This window comes from Actinia tenebrosa, unplaced genomic scaffold (assembly GCF_029948245.1).
Source record: "Actinia tenebrosa isolate PJP-AT-01 unplaced genomic scaffold, QUT_ActTen_1.0 PGA_scaffold11__36_contigs__length_13525064, whole genome shotgun sequence".
In the NCBI taxonomy this organism is placed as follows: domain Eukaryota; kingdom Metazoa; phylum Cnidaria; class Anthozoa; order Actiniaria; family Actiniidae; genus Actinia; species Actinia tenebrosa.
This window is the reverse complement of record NW_028292571.1, coordinates 11,772,646-11,788,344: the sequence shown is the minus strand read 5'-3', so window position 1 is coordinate 11,788,344 and position 15,699 is coordinate 11,772,646. Positions and strand designations below refer to the sequence as shown.

Sequence of the window (15,699 nt, the reverse complement as noted above, 5' to 3'; positions counted from 1 at the left end):
ATACTAAACGAATACTAACGAGTACGACCGAAGACCCTGGAGAGCTCACGACTGCATCCCGAAGACAAACATTCGACCGATCGAGGCAACAGTGTTATTTTTATAGTGTTCTCGTTGTGTTCTCTCCATTTCAAACTTTTTGAGTTGACTCTTGGGTGGAAAATGAAGGTCACACGTTCTTGTTTTTCACTTTTAAAACCAGGAAAACCTCCTTACAGGATACTTTTCTTCGGAACTGATTTTTTTGCCATTCCTCCTTTGAAAATGCTGCTTCAAAATGCAGGGTGAGTCACGTGAGACAGCGTTTTTACTTTCTGTAGACCGTGTAATTAAATTTATTTTTGAATATTTTTGAAATAAGTTTAATCGTAAATCTGATTTTAGAGAAATTTCGCATTACGTTTTCTAGATATTCGTGAAGCAATTTACGTTAATTTGGTTAAAAATACAGTCATAACTGCAGATCTATAATAACTAGATAATAATAATGATAATAATAATAACAATAATAATAATGATAATAATGATAGCAACAATAATAATGATTGAATTATAATTATAATAATAATAATAATGATAATAATAACAATAACAATAATAATGATAATAATAATAACAATAATAATGATAATAATAATAACAATAATAATAATAATTAACACACTGAATTAATATACATCAACACTGCAATAATAATTTCGGTTCATTGTTGGATTTTTGGTCTTTTCAATCTTCTCTTAATCATTATAAAATAACTGTTATGAATGTCGTGTTCTGATTGGCTTGGAGCGCGTGCTTTATTAGAGCACATTGCTTGCAGGCGCACTTTCCCTTGCGTCATTCCTATCTAAAATAAGGGTTATTGTAATTTGTATTTCATAAAAGAAATAAAAAACTTGCTTGCTGTGCTGTGTGCCTTTATAAGGCACTTGGGGATTGGCAGAACACTTGAGAAGTGTCCAGAAGCACTCCGCTACGCGTCATGCTTCTCCTAACACTTATCTCATGTTCTGCCAACCCCCGCGTGCTTTATCACTGCACAGGTGCGTGCGTTTTCTATTTCTTCAATATTAAATCAAAAATACTATTCAAATTTAATAACGGGCAATGCAAACATATATAACTCTGTGTTTATCAGAAGGTCAGGTCATGTTGAAACTATTTAAGCTGATCACTGATTGGCAAATTTTGCTCTCTTTTGACAGTTAATCATTTTTTATCATACAGTAATGATAAATAGAGATTATCACAAGTTAAGAACTTGATATCGTTTTTATTCACTCGTTTTTCCGTATCATATCGCGAACGAGCAAGTCCTCGAGCGAGTGAGCAATATAATACGGAAAAACGAGTGAACAAAAACGATATCAAGTTCTTAACATGTAATAATTTGTTTATTACACATTTAGGCTCGATATATAACACACACAAAATGTTTTATTGTCTTAAATATCCTTAACCGACTTACACCATTTCAAAATGTTAAAGAATTATACGTTTCCAATTCAATATCATTCAAGATATTATAGCTTAATTAAAAATGTAAGAAGCACAAAATTCATCTTGAATTTGATAGAAATAAACACTAAATAGAGATTTATCTCGTCACTCTTGACTACTATCGTAGTCAAGTTACAGTTACAGTTTACCGTGAAGTGATATCGTATCACTTCACTGATATGGTTTTTATTCACGGCTTTATTTTACGGATATCGAGCTTAAATGTGTAATAAAAAGGTAAATTATACGCCGTGAAAAGATGAAAAAACTGACGTTCCATACATCTCAAATGCACCATACATATATAGAGTTTGGATTTGAATTTATTTTTGAATACATTTATTAAAAAATTCAATATTATAGTGAACAGAATTAAAATGTAGTCTTAGGGAGCTCACTTCTGCATGTCATTTGACTATTATCATTTGGTATATTTTTAATTAAACAGGGGCGTAACCAGGGACCTTGCAGGGGAGGTGCACAGGCAATGATTTGCAGGACCGAAAAAAAAAAAAAAAGAAAAAAAAATTAGCAGAACCAAAAAAAAAGCAGAACCTAAAAAAAAAGAAAAAGAATTCATAATGGGTGAGTGATTCTTAAAAAATTCCATAATATGCAGATGGAAAGTGGTCTTCATTTAATCAAAAAACATTTACATGCAATTTTAAAGCAAAAGGAGATAGATAAGCAGACTTTTAGCTATTATGAGGGGGGGATGCACGTGCTCCCTGTGTTCCCCCTGGTTACGGGCTGTTAAAACTATCATTTTGGAAAATATATCCCTACCTACTGACAATTTAGCTTCTCAGCGCTAGCTACCACGGGGTATACATTGTTTTAGATTGTGTTACAGTCACCAAAAAGTTCGGACATTGTTCTCGAATTTCCGTACAAATGTACTGACTCTAAATGGACTATTTACTTGGTTAATGTTTAGTTAGTTCTCTAAATACAGTAATGATGAAAAGGTAAATTACTACCTTGCTCTCATTGGTTTCTTTTGTCTTATTCTATCATATATACACTATTTTCTACCACTTCTTTCTCTTTTACTCCGACGAAGGACTAGCGTCCGAAACGTCAGTAAGTTTTTTCATCTTTTCACGGTGTATAATTTACCTTTTCATCATTACTGTTTCATTAGAAACACCGACGCAGCTCACACTAGTTTTTAGCTAGTTATATCTCTAAATACAAGTGAATGATCATTTTTCTAGCTTGACGGAAGCTTTTCTTGCTGTTGTTAAAATCTACCTAAATTTTCTCTTTAAAGTCAGTGAATTTGTATGGAAATCGGAGAAGAATGTCTAAACTTTTTGGTGACCATAACACAATCCAACAAGCTAGTGCCAAAAAGGTGAATAGCATGGGATTTCTCCAAGCTAGGGATAGAAATATTATTAGGCACTTAGTGCCTATAGAGAAAAAAATAAGTATATATATATATTATATATATCAGCTATTTCAAAAAAGGTTGAATACTGAATACTGAATACTGCATACTGAATAGTGCATTCCAAGGCCATGCAAAGGGCATTGTGGGTCTCATTAATTTGAAATAAAAAGTAAATATACAGCAATTAACTCTCTATATGTCTTTGTTGTAGATATAGAGCTACTCTGTAGATATGCTTCAATATTTAAATCGTTATTATTATTATTATTATTATTATCCACAATGCACCTCAGTCTTGGAATGCACTAATCAGTATGTAGTAGCAACTTACAACCCTTTACTGATCTGTGTAGATTTTGAATATCTTAATATCGAAATAATGATAGATGGCCAGAAAAATAGCAAACCATCCTGATAATACAGGGCTTGACAGGATGCGTGGGTGCGGACCCGCATAATTCGCCTTTTTCCGCACAATCGAACGATTTCCACATAATCTGGCAAAATCCGGCATAATTTCAAATTTTTTCCCGCATCCTGTCAGAAGCCCTGATAATAGAGTGAAGTCATTATACCCGTGAAATAGATATTAGAAAAATACACTTTAGTAGACCAGAATTCCATCGTTTTCTTTTTTGTCTACTTGACTATTACAGGTTGACTAGTATATTTTATTTCACGGGTTTAATGCCTTGACTCTAATCACTGCAATATTAGTATGAGAATATATAGTAAATATATATTTGTACTGCAGTTGTAATGTATCAAATTGAGCTGATCCTATTGAAAACCTTGAACATATAATTCAGTTTAAAAACATGTTATGTTTATTTATTTATTTTTTTCATTTAAGGTCTACTAACAACAGATTAATAGAGCATGTTGAGGTTGTCTGCCCACCAGAAAGAAGACGAGTAATCAATAAGGTGAGTAATATTAATCAGCTATATTGGATACTGCAAAATCATTACTGAGGTCAAAAACATAAAACATAAAGAAGCAGAGATTGAAATGGGAAGGAAGTTAAATAGATGTATCTAGTGATACAAACAACTTGTGCAATGCTCATAAATTGTTTATTACAGAAATTAGTATCGGGGTTTTACGTCAGTGCGACTGTTGTAACTGGTGCCACTTAGACAGTTAGACAAGAGAACCAAATAAAATGTAGAATGAAAATAAAACATTCTAACTTTGAGTAATAGAGCCAATCAGAAACCTAGACTTTTATAATAATAATAATAATAATAATATTATTATTTTTTAGTAATAATTATAATAATTAAATAATAATAATAATAATTTAGTTTAAAGTGCAAATGAACCCTTTGACCCGTCTGAACCCGTCTTCTGCACTATACGTTTTCACAAAATCGCATAAGTTGATTACCTTCAAAATGTTCCTTTTAAAACTAGATACAGAGTAAAACTAAATGAGCAATGACTTTTGTGAATATATAGCTCTGAAATATTAATTTCGGCCGTATGAAATCCATTGTTTAGTTTTGAAGTAGATTATGCACTATATTTAAATACTCTCAAATATCTCATAATTAGCTAGATAGATTTTTTCAAAAATCCCCACAAATGGAGGCATCTAGTATATAATTATGTGGTACGAAGCATTTTAATGTTGAACCTCTGCAAGGCTAAAATTATTTTCTAAACGAAATCAAATATGTCATCCTAATCACGTGTTATGACGTCCGATCTCATAAAAAACTGCATCAAACATTAATTCAATCTTTATGTGACTTATGTGCAAAAAAGATTTGCAATAGGATAAAAGACGTTTATGCAATAGCGTTCCAAAAGTGGAAGGTAGCGGTCAAGCGTGAGGGGGTCGAGCCACCTTAAGTACTGGTTCTGCATAAAGTAAATAGTTGATTGGTAAAATATTTCTTGATTTGAGTGATGCGTCTCTAAGTTATGAAGGTTTATACTTCCAATATGTTAATGATGATGATGTTAGGTAATAAGGTATTTGAGTGTTTTTGTTGTAGCTAGTAATACTAAATGCTGGCCATTTTGAAAATAAAAATTTTAAATAGCTTTTATGTAAACCATGAGTAAAATAATGATGCTCTTTAAATACTGTATCTATAAACCAGTTCGATTTTGTATATTCAATTAAGCCTTAATAGACGTCACACTCATTAGCATATTGGAAGTATAAACCTTCATAACTTAGAAATGCATCACTCAAATCAAGAAATATTTTACCATTCAACTATTTACTTCATGTAGAATCAGTACTGAAAGTATTGTCGAAGGGTTCATTTGCACTTTAAGAAAAGAAAAATTGTATTTGTATCTAATAATAATAATAATAATGATAATAATAGAGTGCAAACAATATATCCGTGAAATATTAGTAATACTAACTTACACTAATACAGTACAGTAATAAGCGTTTCACAGATATATTGTTTGCACTCCATTATTATTTTTATTATTATTAAATATAAATAATAATAATAATGATAATAATAATAATATATCTATAACCTTTCTAATTATATATATACAAGCTCTACATTCATCAACTTTGTATTCCTAATTAATACATCAGATATCAATTATTTCATTTTTCAGTCTTCCTTTCATTCTGTGTTTTGAACCTGACAATGATTTTGTGTCCGTCAGTCCATCCATCCACCCACCCATCCATCCATCCATCCATCCATCCATCCATCCATCCGTCCATCCGTCCATCCGTCCATCCCTCCCTCCCTCCCTCCCTTTCTCCCTCCCTCCCTCCTTCCATCCATACATCCATCCATCCATCCATCAACCCAACCATCCATTCATCCATCAATCCATCCATCCATCCATCCATCCCTTTCTCCCTCCCTCCCTCCCTCCTTCCATCCATCCATCCACACATCCACCCATCCATCCACCCACCCATTCATCTTTTTTTTCTTTCATTTACCAATAATTATGCCAATTACTTTTTCTCAGAAACTGCTTAAAGGAACCAATCACATGACAGTAAGAGAGTTTGCACAGGAACAAGACTTGCTGATACACTATTGGCAAGGGAAAGATGGCTGGCCAAATAATTACTGGTGATTACCTTAATTTATTATTGCTACACTATGATGATAACCTTCAATTTCCTCATAAAAATTGTAAAAATTATTATATATTAATATTAAACTTTTTAAAAAAACTTTCAAAAAACCACTCCCCATATATGGTGGGCTTCCATGAGACCACTCGACATGCACTACCACTATATACATTCTATATTTACGACATACAACATAACTCAACTCACGTTATGCTGATTACGGAGGGAGGTAACCTGAGTACCCTGGAGAAAACCCTCTTGGCGATGGAGAGAACAACACATCAAACAAACTCAACTCACATATTATGATCCAGTCTGAGCCGGGGGTCAAACTCAGACCACAGCAGTGAGAGGCGAGCAGTATTACCACTACGCCAACCATGCCACCTATGAGCACTACTGAAAGTTTTTTTATATGTGCCTTCGAGCAATGTCCCAATTGTTTGATGGGAAAAAAACACTACGCTTTTGAATGTTAAAGACATATTTCAACAGACAAAAGACAGGCAAGTCTGTAGTCATTAGTTTTAAGAACAAAGTTCACATGACTGTGAAGATCTTGGTGTGGTATTCATTACATGTTTTGGGGTGTTTGATTGGATGGAAATTAAATATTAAATTCTTATAATTGGTCTGTCATTAATGCCTTGTCATGTCATGACCAGGTTCATGCCACAAGCTTTTTGCAGTCATACGGAAATTGCTATAACTTTCCTTTTTCTACTTGTTAGTCTGAATGGACCATATGATATTGGTGTGGTAGCATCATTTGGCTATTTGATCCCCAACAGAGTACTGGATGTATGTTTACGGTGAGTCCTTGAATAGCCATTTTCATGTTCAAAATTACTGCTGTGTTCCTTGATTACTGACTTATTCACTGAGGCTTAGCCTCAAATCTATGTATGTATAGATAGATGTAGATGTAGATGTAGATGTAGATGTAGATGTAGATGTAGATGTAGATGTAGATGTAGATGTAGATGTAGATGTAGATGTACATGTACATGTACATGTACATGTACATGTACATGTAGATGTAGATGTAGATGTACATGTAGATGTAGATGTAGATGTAGATGTAGATGTAGATGTAGATGTAGATGTAGATGTAGTAGATGTAGATGTAGATGTAGATGTAGATCTAGATGTAGATGTAGATGTAGATGTAGATGTAGATGTAGATGTAGATGTAGATTTAGATGTAGTTGGACATGGACATGGACATGATCATGGACATGATCATGGACATGATCATGGACATGGACATGGACATGGATATGGATATAAATAGAAATTTTGATAATAGCATGCCAGTGCTCAACCGTGTTATATAGCAGAATGAATAGAATCCCATAACTTAACTCCAAGAAAAATAATGTAGAACGATTGTATTGTTCTTGACATCCAAAATGGCTGCCGGTGGTGATTGCGCAAGACTGATCTATACTGACAAATATTTTCTTTTTATATTTTGTAGTGGGTCATTAAATATTCATCCATCACTGTTACCTCAATGGCGTGGAGCAGCACCGATGACGTATGCTATCCTAGAAGGAGCCAAACAAACAGGGGTTTCTATAGTAGAAGTTTCACGGAATAGGTCAGTAATGAACCGGCCATTATTTTACGGGCGTTGGAGGGGTTGGGAGGGGGGGGGGGGGGGGATGTAAAAAAATATGGCATTTAATGGTGGGCCACTCCAAAAATAATTAGCTAAATAAAAATAAAAAATCCTGTCTTAATGGGGACACGTTAAAAAAAGTCGGGTTGTGAAGTGGTCATACATTTTTCTAAGGCGTTGATTCAAACGTCGATCTTTTGTCGATTGGAATCTAATTATTTACATTTAGTGCATGAGAAGAGCGACGTTTAAATCAATTGAGATCGACAGATTTAATTGAGGTCGGCAAAGAATTAAAGTCGACTGCTCGAGTCGCGCGAAACCGACCGGCGTTGATTCAGATGTCGATCTTTTGTCGATTGGAATCTAATGCATAAATTAAAAAAGGCTCAAGATTTCAGCGGTTTTTGGTTTTGGTTTTTTGGGTTTTTGGGTTTTTGTCAATTGCGACAGGTAACATTAAAATCGACGTTTGAAACGGACGTAGAATTTTAATGAATTTGAGTCGACTTCAATTCCAATTAAATTCGACACGGAAAATTAAAGATCGACGTCTGAACCGGGCCTTACTTACAATTCACAAAATCCCCCGGCTCCCCCTCCCCTGAATGCTTCTTATATGTGCAATCATATTATGCTAAGCATTGACGGAACTAGGACTTGGAGTTGGGGTGTTTACGGGCGATCGAATTTGGTTCGTTTTTTTTTAGGGAACTGAAACACAAATGTTGGTTGGTGGGCAAGTTAACAAGTCCAACTTCCCCTTGGAGCCATTGTTTCGTGGTCACTCAAACGAATTAAGAAAAGGTTTTGCGATTCAATGTCTTGGAAATGATATCAACTCAAGAAACCTTTGGTTTGTTTGTTTGTTTGTTTATAGGTTTGATAGAGGAAAAATATTTTTACAAGAAAAATTTCAGGTACTAAAATAACAAAAAAATCGGGCGTTTCGAAAAAAATTGTTTTAATATAAAAAAATTCCCTATATGAAATGGTTTGTCATATCGAATGGATATCGTATGACATACACGATACGACATGCCGTAACATTGAAATGGCTTCCCATAAGAATGGTTATCGTATGATGTACACGGTACTACTTGCCCTAACATTGAAATGGCTTCCCATAAGAATGGTTATCGTATGATGTACACGGTACTACTTGCCCTAACATTGAAATGGCTTCCCATAAGAATGGTTATCGTATGACTTTCACGGTACTACTTGCCCTAACATTGAAATGGCTTTCCATAAGAATGGTTATCGTATGACGTACACGGTACTACTTGCCCTAACATTGAAATGGCTTCCCATAAGAATGGTTATCGTATGACGTACACGGTACTACTTGCTCTAACATTGAAATGGCTTCCCATAAGAATGGTTATCATGGTCATCGTATTTATGAGTGAGTTTGGAGGATTTTTGTTGCATCATCATAAAGAAAGAACTATTTTCTATCACCTTCCCCCCGCACTAATGTTTGCTACTGAGTGCCCTCCTGCCAATGTACTTGTTTCCCATCAAGTTATCCAAACACCATGTGATCCCTCGTCTTTCATTAGATTCCTCATAAACTTCTCTGTATTCTATCTACGCATCCAGATACCCGATAATGTCATGTTTGATGAATTATCAACTAGTCTCTCCATACAAGGCACAAAAATGGTAAGACTAAATCTAAATTACTAGGGGGGGGGGGGGGGGGGGGGGGAGAGGGCAAAGGGGAATCAAACCTCGTTGACTATATACCACATAAATTCTCATTATTCGCGAGCATATCATAGTTTGTTTCCCATCTTTTGTATTTATTTTTATTTTATTATTTTTATTAACAGACATTTTTTTCGTTTTTGTTTTAGTTATTTCGTGCTTTAAGTAATTTTGATGAAATGTCTAATAACGCAAAACTGCAATCCAACGTTGGAATATCTCACGGTAAGATTTTGAACAACTTAGAACTTTCATAGTCGCCCCTCTTAGGAAAAAATATCTTCAAATCTTGTTGATACCCCAAAACAACCACTGGGCTGATTTAACTTAGGGTTGGCTAATTCAGCAAGGGCACGGCTAAATTACAGATTGGACCCTGAAACAACCTCTGAGCTGATCTAAGTCAGGGCATGGCTAACTCACAGATTAAACCCTGAAACAACCTCTGGGCTGATCTAAGTCAGGGCATGGCTAACTGCACAGATTGGACCCTGAAACAACCTCTGAGCTGATCTAAGTCAGGGCATGGCTAACTCACAGATTAAACCCTGAAACAACCTCTGGGCTGATCTAAGTCAGGGCATGGCTAACTCACACATTGGACCCTGAAACAACCTCTGGGCTGATCTAAGTCAGGGCATGGCTAACTCACAGATTGTACCCTGAAAAAACCTCTTGGTTGATCTAAGTCAGGGCATGGCTAACTCACAGATCAAACCCTGAAACAATCTCTGGGCTGATCTAAGTCAGGGCATGGCTAACTCACAGATTGAACCCTGAAACAACCTCTTGGCTGATCTAAGTCAGGGCATGGCTAACTCACAGATTGAACCCTGAAACAACCTCTTGGCTGATCTAAGTCAGGGCATGGCTAACTCACAGATTGAACCCTGAAACAATCTCTGGGCTGATCTAAGTCAGGGCATGGCTAACTCACAGATCGAACCCTAAAAAGACCTCTGGGCTGATCTAAGCCAGGGCATGGCTAACTCATAGATAGAACCCTGAAACAATCTCTGGGCTGATCTAAGTTAGGACATGGCTAACTCACAAATCAAACCCTGAAACAACCTCTGGGCCAATCTAATGAGGGCATGGCTAACCGGCACATATCGATTAGGAATTAAGCGCGTTAAATTGAGAATATGTATTCAGTGGAAGCAATTTTCTCTTTTTATTCGCAGCTCCTAAAGCTACAAAAGAAATTGGTTTCATAAACTGGAATGAACACACTTGGCTTCACGTGTGGAGAACATGGAGGGCACTAAGTACAAGGGTAACCAATCGCCTGTGTTTAAATATCTTATACGCCTTATAAATACATTAATTAATTAATTAATTCCTTGATTACAGACAAAAAAAAAGTTTTAATGACCCCTTATCATAAATGATTGTGAAACATTTCCCAACAGAATGCAATTCCCAACACGATCGCTGAAAATTAGCTTACATGTAAAAATATTTATCTTTTAAGTAAAAAATAATTAGAAATTTGAATTGCCGGAGTTTTGAGAGTAGTTGGCGTCTAGATTTGGAATTTCAAACAAAAAGCCACTTAAAAGCCCAATCAAAACATGAGAGATACTTGTCCCGCGTCACGTCAATTAGCTGTAATTGCCCCCAGTTAAGTCCAATCAAAACATGACAGAACCTCATCCCGCGTCCCGTGAATTAGCTGTAATTGCCCCCAGTAAAGCCCAATCAAAACATGAGAGATACTGATCCCGCGTCGCGTAAATTAGCTGCAATTGCCCCCTGTTAAGTCCAATCAAAACAGGAGAGACACTGGTCCCGCGTCACGTAAATTGATAGTAAGCAGTAGAGGTAACGGATTGTTTGTCGTGTTGTCTTAGGTGGGTGTACACACTAGCTGGAAGGGAAAGAAGGTTCGCCTTGTCACCATGACATCAGATACTTTTGAAGGTACGTAGAAAATAAAGTACACCTTTTAATCTGAGGGGGGGAGGGTTGTCAGGAAAGTAAAAAAAGTGCAACATTAAATCAGCTGGTCAGGTTCACCAGCTACAGGTCTCTAATGACGTTCTTTCTGTTTACCGCAAACCTCAAACTGCAGTTCCACCCTCAGGCGTGTTCTGTTCAAGTTTCCGCGACAAGGCGTCGTAGTAAAGTTGTCGCTGGAAGAGCCGCCATATTGAATTTCATGTATTCTCGACTTTCACATCCCCATAATGCCTTGCGTCTTTGGGGGGTAACCAATTTAAAAACTGTCCCAAATTGAAAGGTTTCTTAATTGAATTTATACTTTACCTGCTTTTATCTGTATAATACTGATTATCAGTTTATTCCAAGTTATTTTTGCGTGTACAGATCATCAAGAGTTTTGGTCTTACAGAAAATGTATTGAGCTTAAACGTCTTCAAGCTTCTATCTTTTTCTGTTTTTTACTTCTTCATTTTATTTTTGGATACCAAACAAGGTATTTTCAACATTGTCTGATCAGCCTTCAGCAAAATAAATGGGTTTTTACCCTCTGGTTACCCCCCAAAGACGCAAAGTATTATGGGGATGTGAAAGTAGAGAATGCTGAGGATTGTTTCTCAGTGTTTGCGGGCGTGTTTCTGGGCTCCATCCATATAGAGCAGTTTTCGTATGAATGTGAAAAGCTCAATGCGGTAAGCGTGACGTGCCGTGACCGTGATGCTTTCTAAAACCTTAATTGCCTGATTTTTTTTCGCGCGCAATGTGATTGGTCTGGCGTAACCCTTGCCGTGTCACGACCGTGTTCGTGCCGTGAACTTTTCACGATCATACGAAAACTGCTCTAGCGGTTAGCGGTAAACCTGAATGTAAAGGTCTCTAATAGAGAGTTTTAGATTGACTTTTTTTCTCCCCGCAAACGGCAAGCGTGACCACGTTTTCGTCGTTTTCCTGTACTTTACTTTACCTTTTACAAACCTTCTCACCAAAGACAAATCTTCTTTTGTTTTTCTACTACTTGGACTTTTTTGCGATTCTTTTTAAGCTATTTAAATGGTCAACTGACGTTTTACGTTGGCCGTGAACGTCAATCTAAAACTCTCTAATTTATTATATGAATGTCATTCGCAAAATAACTGACCCAAAACCGTCGCGTTGTATCAATAGTGATAATGAAAATAAATAATATAATCCGGCCTGAATATAAAGACTTTTTATATGATTCTCAGATAATTTGGATGAACTTGAGGATGCTTTACCAGGACAGCCTAGATTCGATAAAGAAAAGAATATTTTATTTATTAAATGCAAAGTAAGTACCGGAATCATGTGTTAGTCATTTGGTTTCTTCTTCTCCTTATCTTTCTTCTTCCTTTACCTTGATCTTTCTTCTTGTCTATTTGCTTTTTCCTTTACTTTTCGATTCTTTTCATTCATTTTCTTTTTTCCTTTTCTCGTTTTCTTTGTACTTCTCGCCCTAGTTTCCTTCTCCTTCTTCTTCTCCTTCTCCTTCTTCTTCTTTTTCTCCTTCTTCTTCTCCTTCTCCTTCTCCTTCTTCTTCTTCTTCTTTTTCTCCTTCTTCTTCTCCTTCTTCTCCTTCTTCTCCTTCTTCTTCTTCTTCTTCTCCTACTTCTCCTTCTCCTTCTTATTCTCCTTCTCCACAGGTATCTCAGCATACTATATAAATATAAGCCACGTACCATACTTGAACATATGCTTTGATCGTCCTTCTAGGATGGTTGGGCAGGCTTTACGTCTCTTCAAGTAGAATGCAAGTCAGTCATTTCAGCAAAAGATTTCTCGAACTCATATCTTCAAACATCGAGGCATTCAAAAAATCATATTTTCGAGATCTTGGATTCTTATATCTCAGAGTCACCGCTGAAGGAGGACAAGATACAAACATGACGAGGGCTCGTCCATCACCTTGTCTCCTCTACGGACCTCTCTCTTTGCTTTGGGGTTTCTGGAATCTTTCTTTGGCGGGCTACCTGTGGTGTTTAGAATATAAATGACCAAGATAGACTGAGAACATGTGTCCTCTTTTCCCAAGTCCATCTTCCCTGTTTTTCGTTTTTGTCTTATTTTAATGTATTGGGCTTCCCATTCTCGTCTTTGGCCGCTCTACACTACTTCTAGTGTGGACTCGAAATGAAACCGCTGCTAAGAAGTGGTGTCTTAATTTGAAGTCCCCATTTTCCATACATTGGTTCACTGGTCAAACACAAAGCGCTCAAGCGAGGCGCCAAGGTACTTTCAAAGGATTATTCAAATTTGAACCTTGCAACCTCGACTGAATGCTTTGTGTTTGACCAGTGAACTGATGTATGGAAAGTGGTGAATTGGTAACTGAAAAATATTCTTAAAACCTCTTGCTTTGTCGGTAATTAGTAGCCCACTTCCGAAATATGATTCGCTTGTCACGCACAAGACATGACTCTTGGGAACGGCAACTTGACTCAAGATTGAATACTAGTTCTTTTTAATCTATAGTTTCAGTGATCTTATTTCTCAATTGACACGGTTTTCTTTGTTATTCACAAGGCTTTATTTTTGTTATAACCTTCATTATAAATGCGAGGTCAATATATGTAAGAGAGCGGAAGCAATAAGCCATATACATCCCGAGTTATAACCATCATTATAAATGCGAGGTCAATATATAGTTATTAACCCGGTTAATAACTATATATAGACCGTTCGCATTTATAATGAGCAATATTTGATAAAATAAAATATTTAATTACCTCGAACGTCGGCAATAAGCCTATACATCCCTCGGGCCTGTGGCCCTCGGGATGTATATGGCTTATTGCCTCCGTTCTCGGTAATTAACTCGGGTTAATAACTAACTTTATTGATCTCATCAACTTAAATAGTCGCTATTTAGATGAACTTATATGTAGGAAATACTTCTTTATAATTAAATTAATTCAAATAGTACGAATAATAGGCGTATAATATAACTGAAATGCTTTCACTCTAAACAATGTTCATTTTATTGTCCTTCTTGCTTGTCCTTTTTCGTGTTATTCTGTATTTCTCTCTTCTTCTTGTGCCTTGTCCAAACTGGTCTTTCTCTGTTGTTTCTGGTCCTTCTCTGCTGTTTTGTTCCTTCGCTGCTCTAGTTTTCACCTCTCAAGTCAACTTGCTTTTTTTCTTTTTCTCTTAATTCGGCTTACTTAATTCTTTCATTTGGTGATGTATCTTTTTCACCAATGTTTTGTCTTATAGTTGATCCCTCTTACGTAACTTCGTTTTAATCATAATCCCTTGGCTATTCTATTAACTTCTTTACAGGTTTTCATGCGAGGCTTCGTGTACTATGCTAAGTATATAGCGAGGCGTAGCCGAGAGTTTGTATATTGGATACAACACGGACACGAATACTGTAGATTACTTATCAAACGTCTAGGTTAGTTCCTTTGTGTTTCGCTAAAATTTTCAAAATTAAAGTGAATCTGGCCAAGAAAATCCATCTTGAAGTTTATGCAAATGAACAGGATTCTGTATCTGATTTACAGAACTCTTCACGGTCGTGATTTCTATGAAGATATAGAAATATAGATAAGTTATAGTGCTTGGGAACGAGGTTATTCCGGGCGAAAGACCCTTGGAATTAAATTCGGAAAAATTAATTTCCGACCTCGCTGGGAATCGATTCCAAGGGTCTTTCGCCCGGAATAACCTCGTTCCCAAGCACTACAACTTATCTATATTTCTATATCTTCATGTATTTCATTAGTGCCATGCGGTCTACATATAAGGTCGTGATTTCTGTTGTGTTTTACTCATGAATTATTCATGAGTTTAATAAAATATCTTATTTATTCAAAACCATTTTAGTTTAAAAAAGGCAGGCAGGCAGGCAGGCAGGCAGGCAGGAATGAATAAATAAATAAATATATCTATAATAACTAATTGACATATAATTCATACTACTTTATAACAATAATAAAGCAAATGCTGATATTAATAGACTTAATCCAGACAGAGATCTTGGAATTTAACTGTAACAAAGTTCTTAAAACGTTCAGTATAAACTGACGCCATGCGAAATGTCGCTTGACCGCAATGGCATCGTAGATGTAACTTGTACGGTTCTGTCGTGAAGCAGTGGGTTAATAGTGCGTCCATGGTTGATTGAAAATAGATCAAAAACGAGTGAGAGTGTTTTATCAGGGCATTCAAACACCGAGAAACAGATTAAAGCACGAGGCCAAAATTCCTTTTCAACTATTCGTTTATTTTTCAGTGTTTTGATGAGTGTCTTGATTCGTTTTTGATCAAGTATCAAGGTGCGTGCACGTGACTACAATACAAAGTCGCCATTGGTCATTGACCTCATGAATATTAATGAGTTTGAGCAGCTGTTCTACGGTCCAACAAAATAGGAAGGCCTGATTTAACCAATGCTTCACGATAGGAAGAGAATCACGAATTAATACAAGT

The 15,699-nt window shown here is 36.1% G+C and overlaps 1 protein-coding gene across 2 annotated transcripts; it reads left to right on the top strand.

Moving 5' to 3' along the window:
* The first annotated feature begins 53 nt into the window (after window positions 1-53).
* Window positions 54-15,483, top strand: LOC116303809 (methionyl-tRNA formyltransferase, mitochondrial). 2 transcript variants are annotated; one of them, XM_089027626.1, is made up of 12 exons: window positions 54-284; window positions 3,750-3,822; window positions 5,861-5,967; window positions 6,704-6,784; window positions 7,453-7,575; window positions 8,477-8,516; window positions 9,202-9,264; window positions 9,459-9,534; window positions 10,494-10,585; window positions 11,163-11,232; window positions 12,477-12,559; window positions 12,982-15,483. In XM_089027626.1, exons 1-12 carry the CDS (start codon window positions 163-165, stop codon window positions 13,153-13,155), a joined length of 1,104 nt encoding a protein of 367 aa, XP_088883752.1. In that variant the 5' UTR covers window positions 54-162; the 3' UTR covers window positions 13,156-15,483. The 2 variants fall into 2 exon arrangements, with proteins under 2 accessions (XP_088883752.1, XP_088883753.1); XM_089027627.1 differs by lacking the exon at window positions 54-284 and adding an exon at window positions 2,008-2,085.
* The last annotated feature ends 216 nt before the right edge of the window (window positions 15,484-15,699 follow it).

Bases quoted from the DNA above. Each gene is read 5' to 3' on its own strand.
- LOC116303809 (XM_089027626.1), top strand. From the start codon at position 163: ATGAAGGTCACACGTTCTTGTTTTTCACTTTTAAAACCAGGAAAACCT. The intron at 3,823-5,860 runs GTGAGTAATATT...ACTTTTTCTCAG, and splicing joins GAAGACGAGTAATCAATAAG to AAACTGCTTAAAGGAACCAA. The intron at 7,576-8,476 runs GTCAGTAATGAA...GTTTGTTTATAG, and splicing joins GTAGAAGTTTCACGGAATAG to GTTTGATAGAGGAAAAATAT.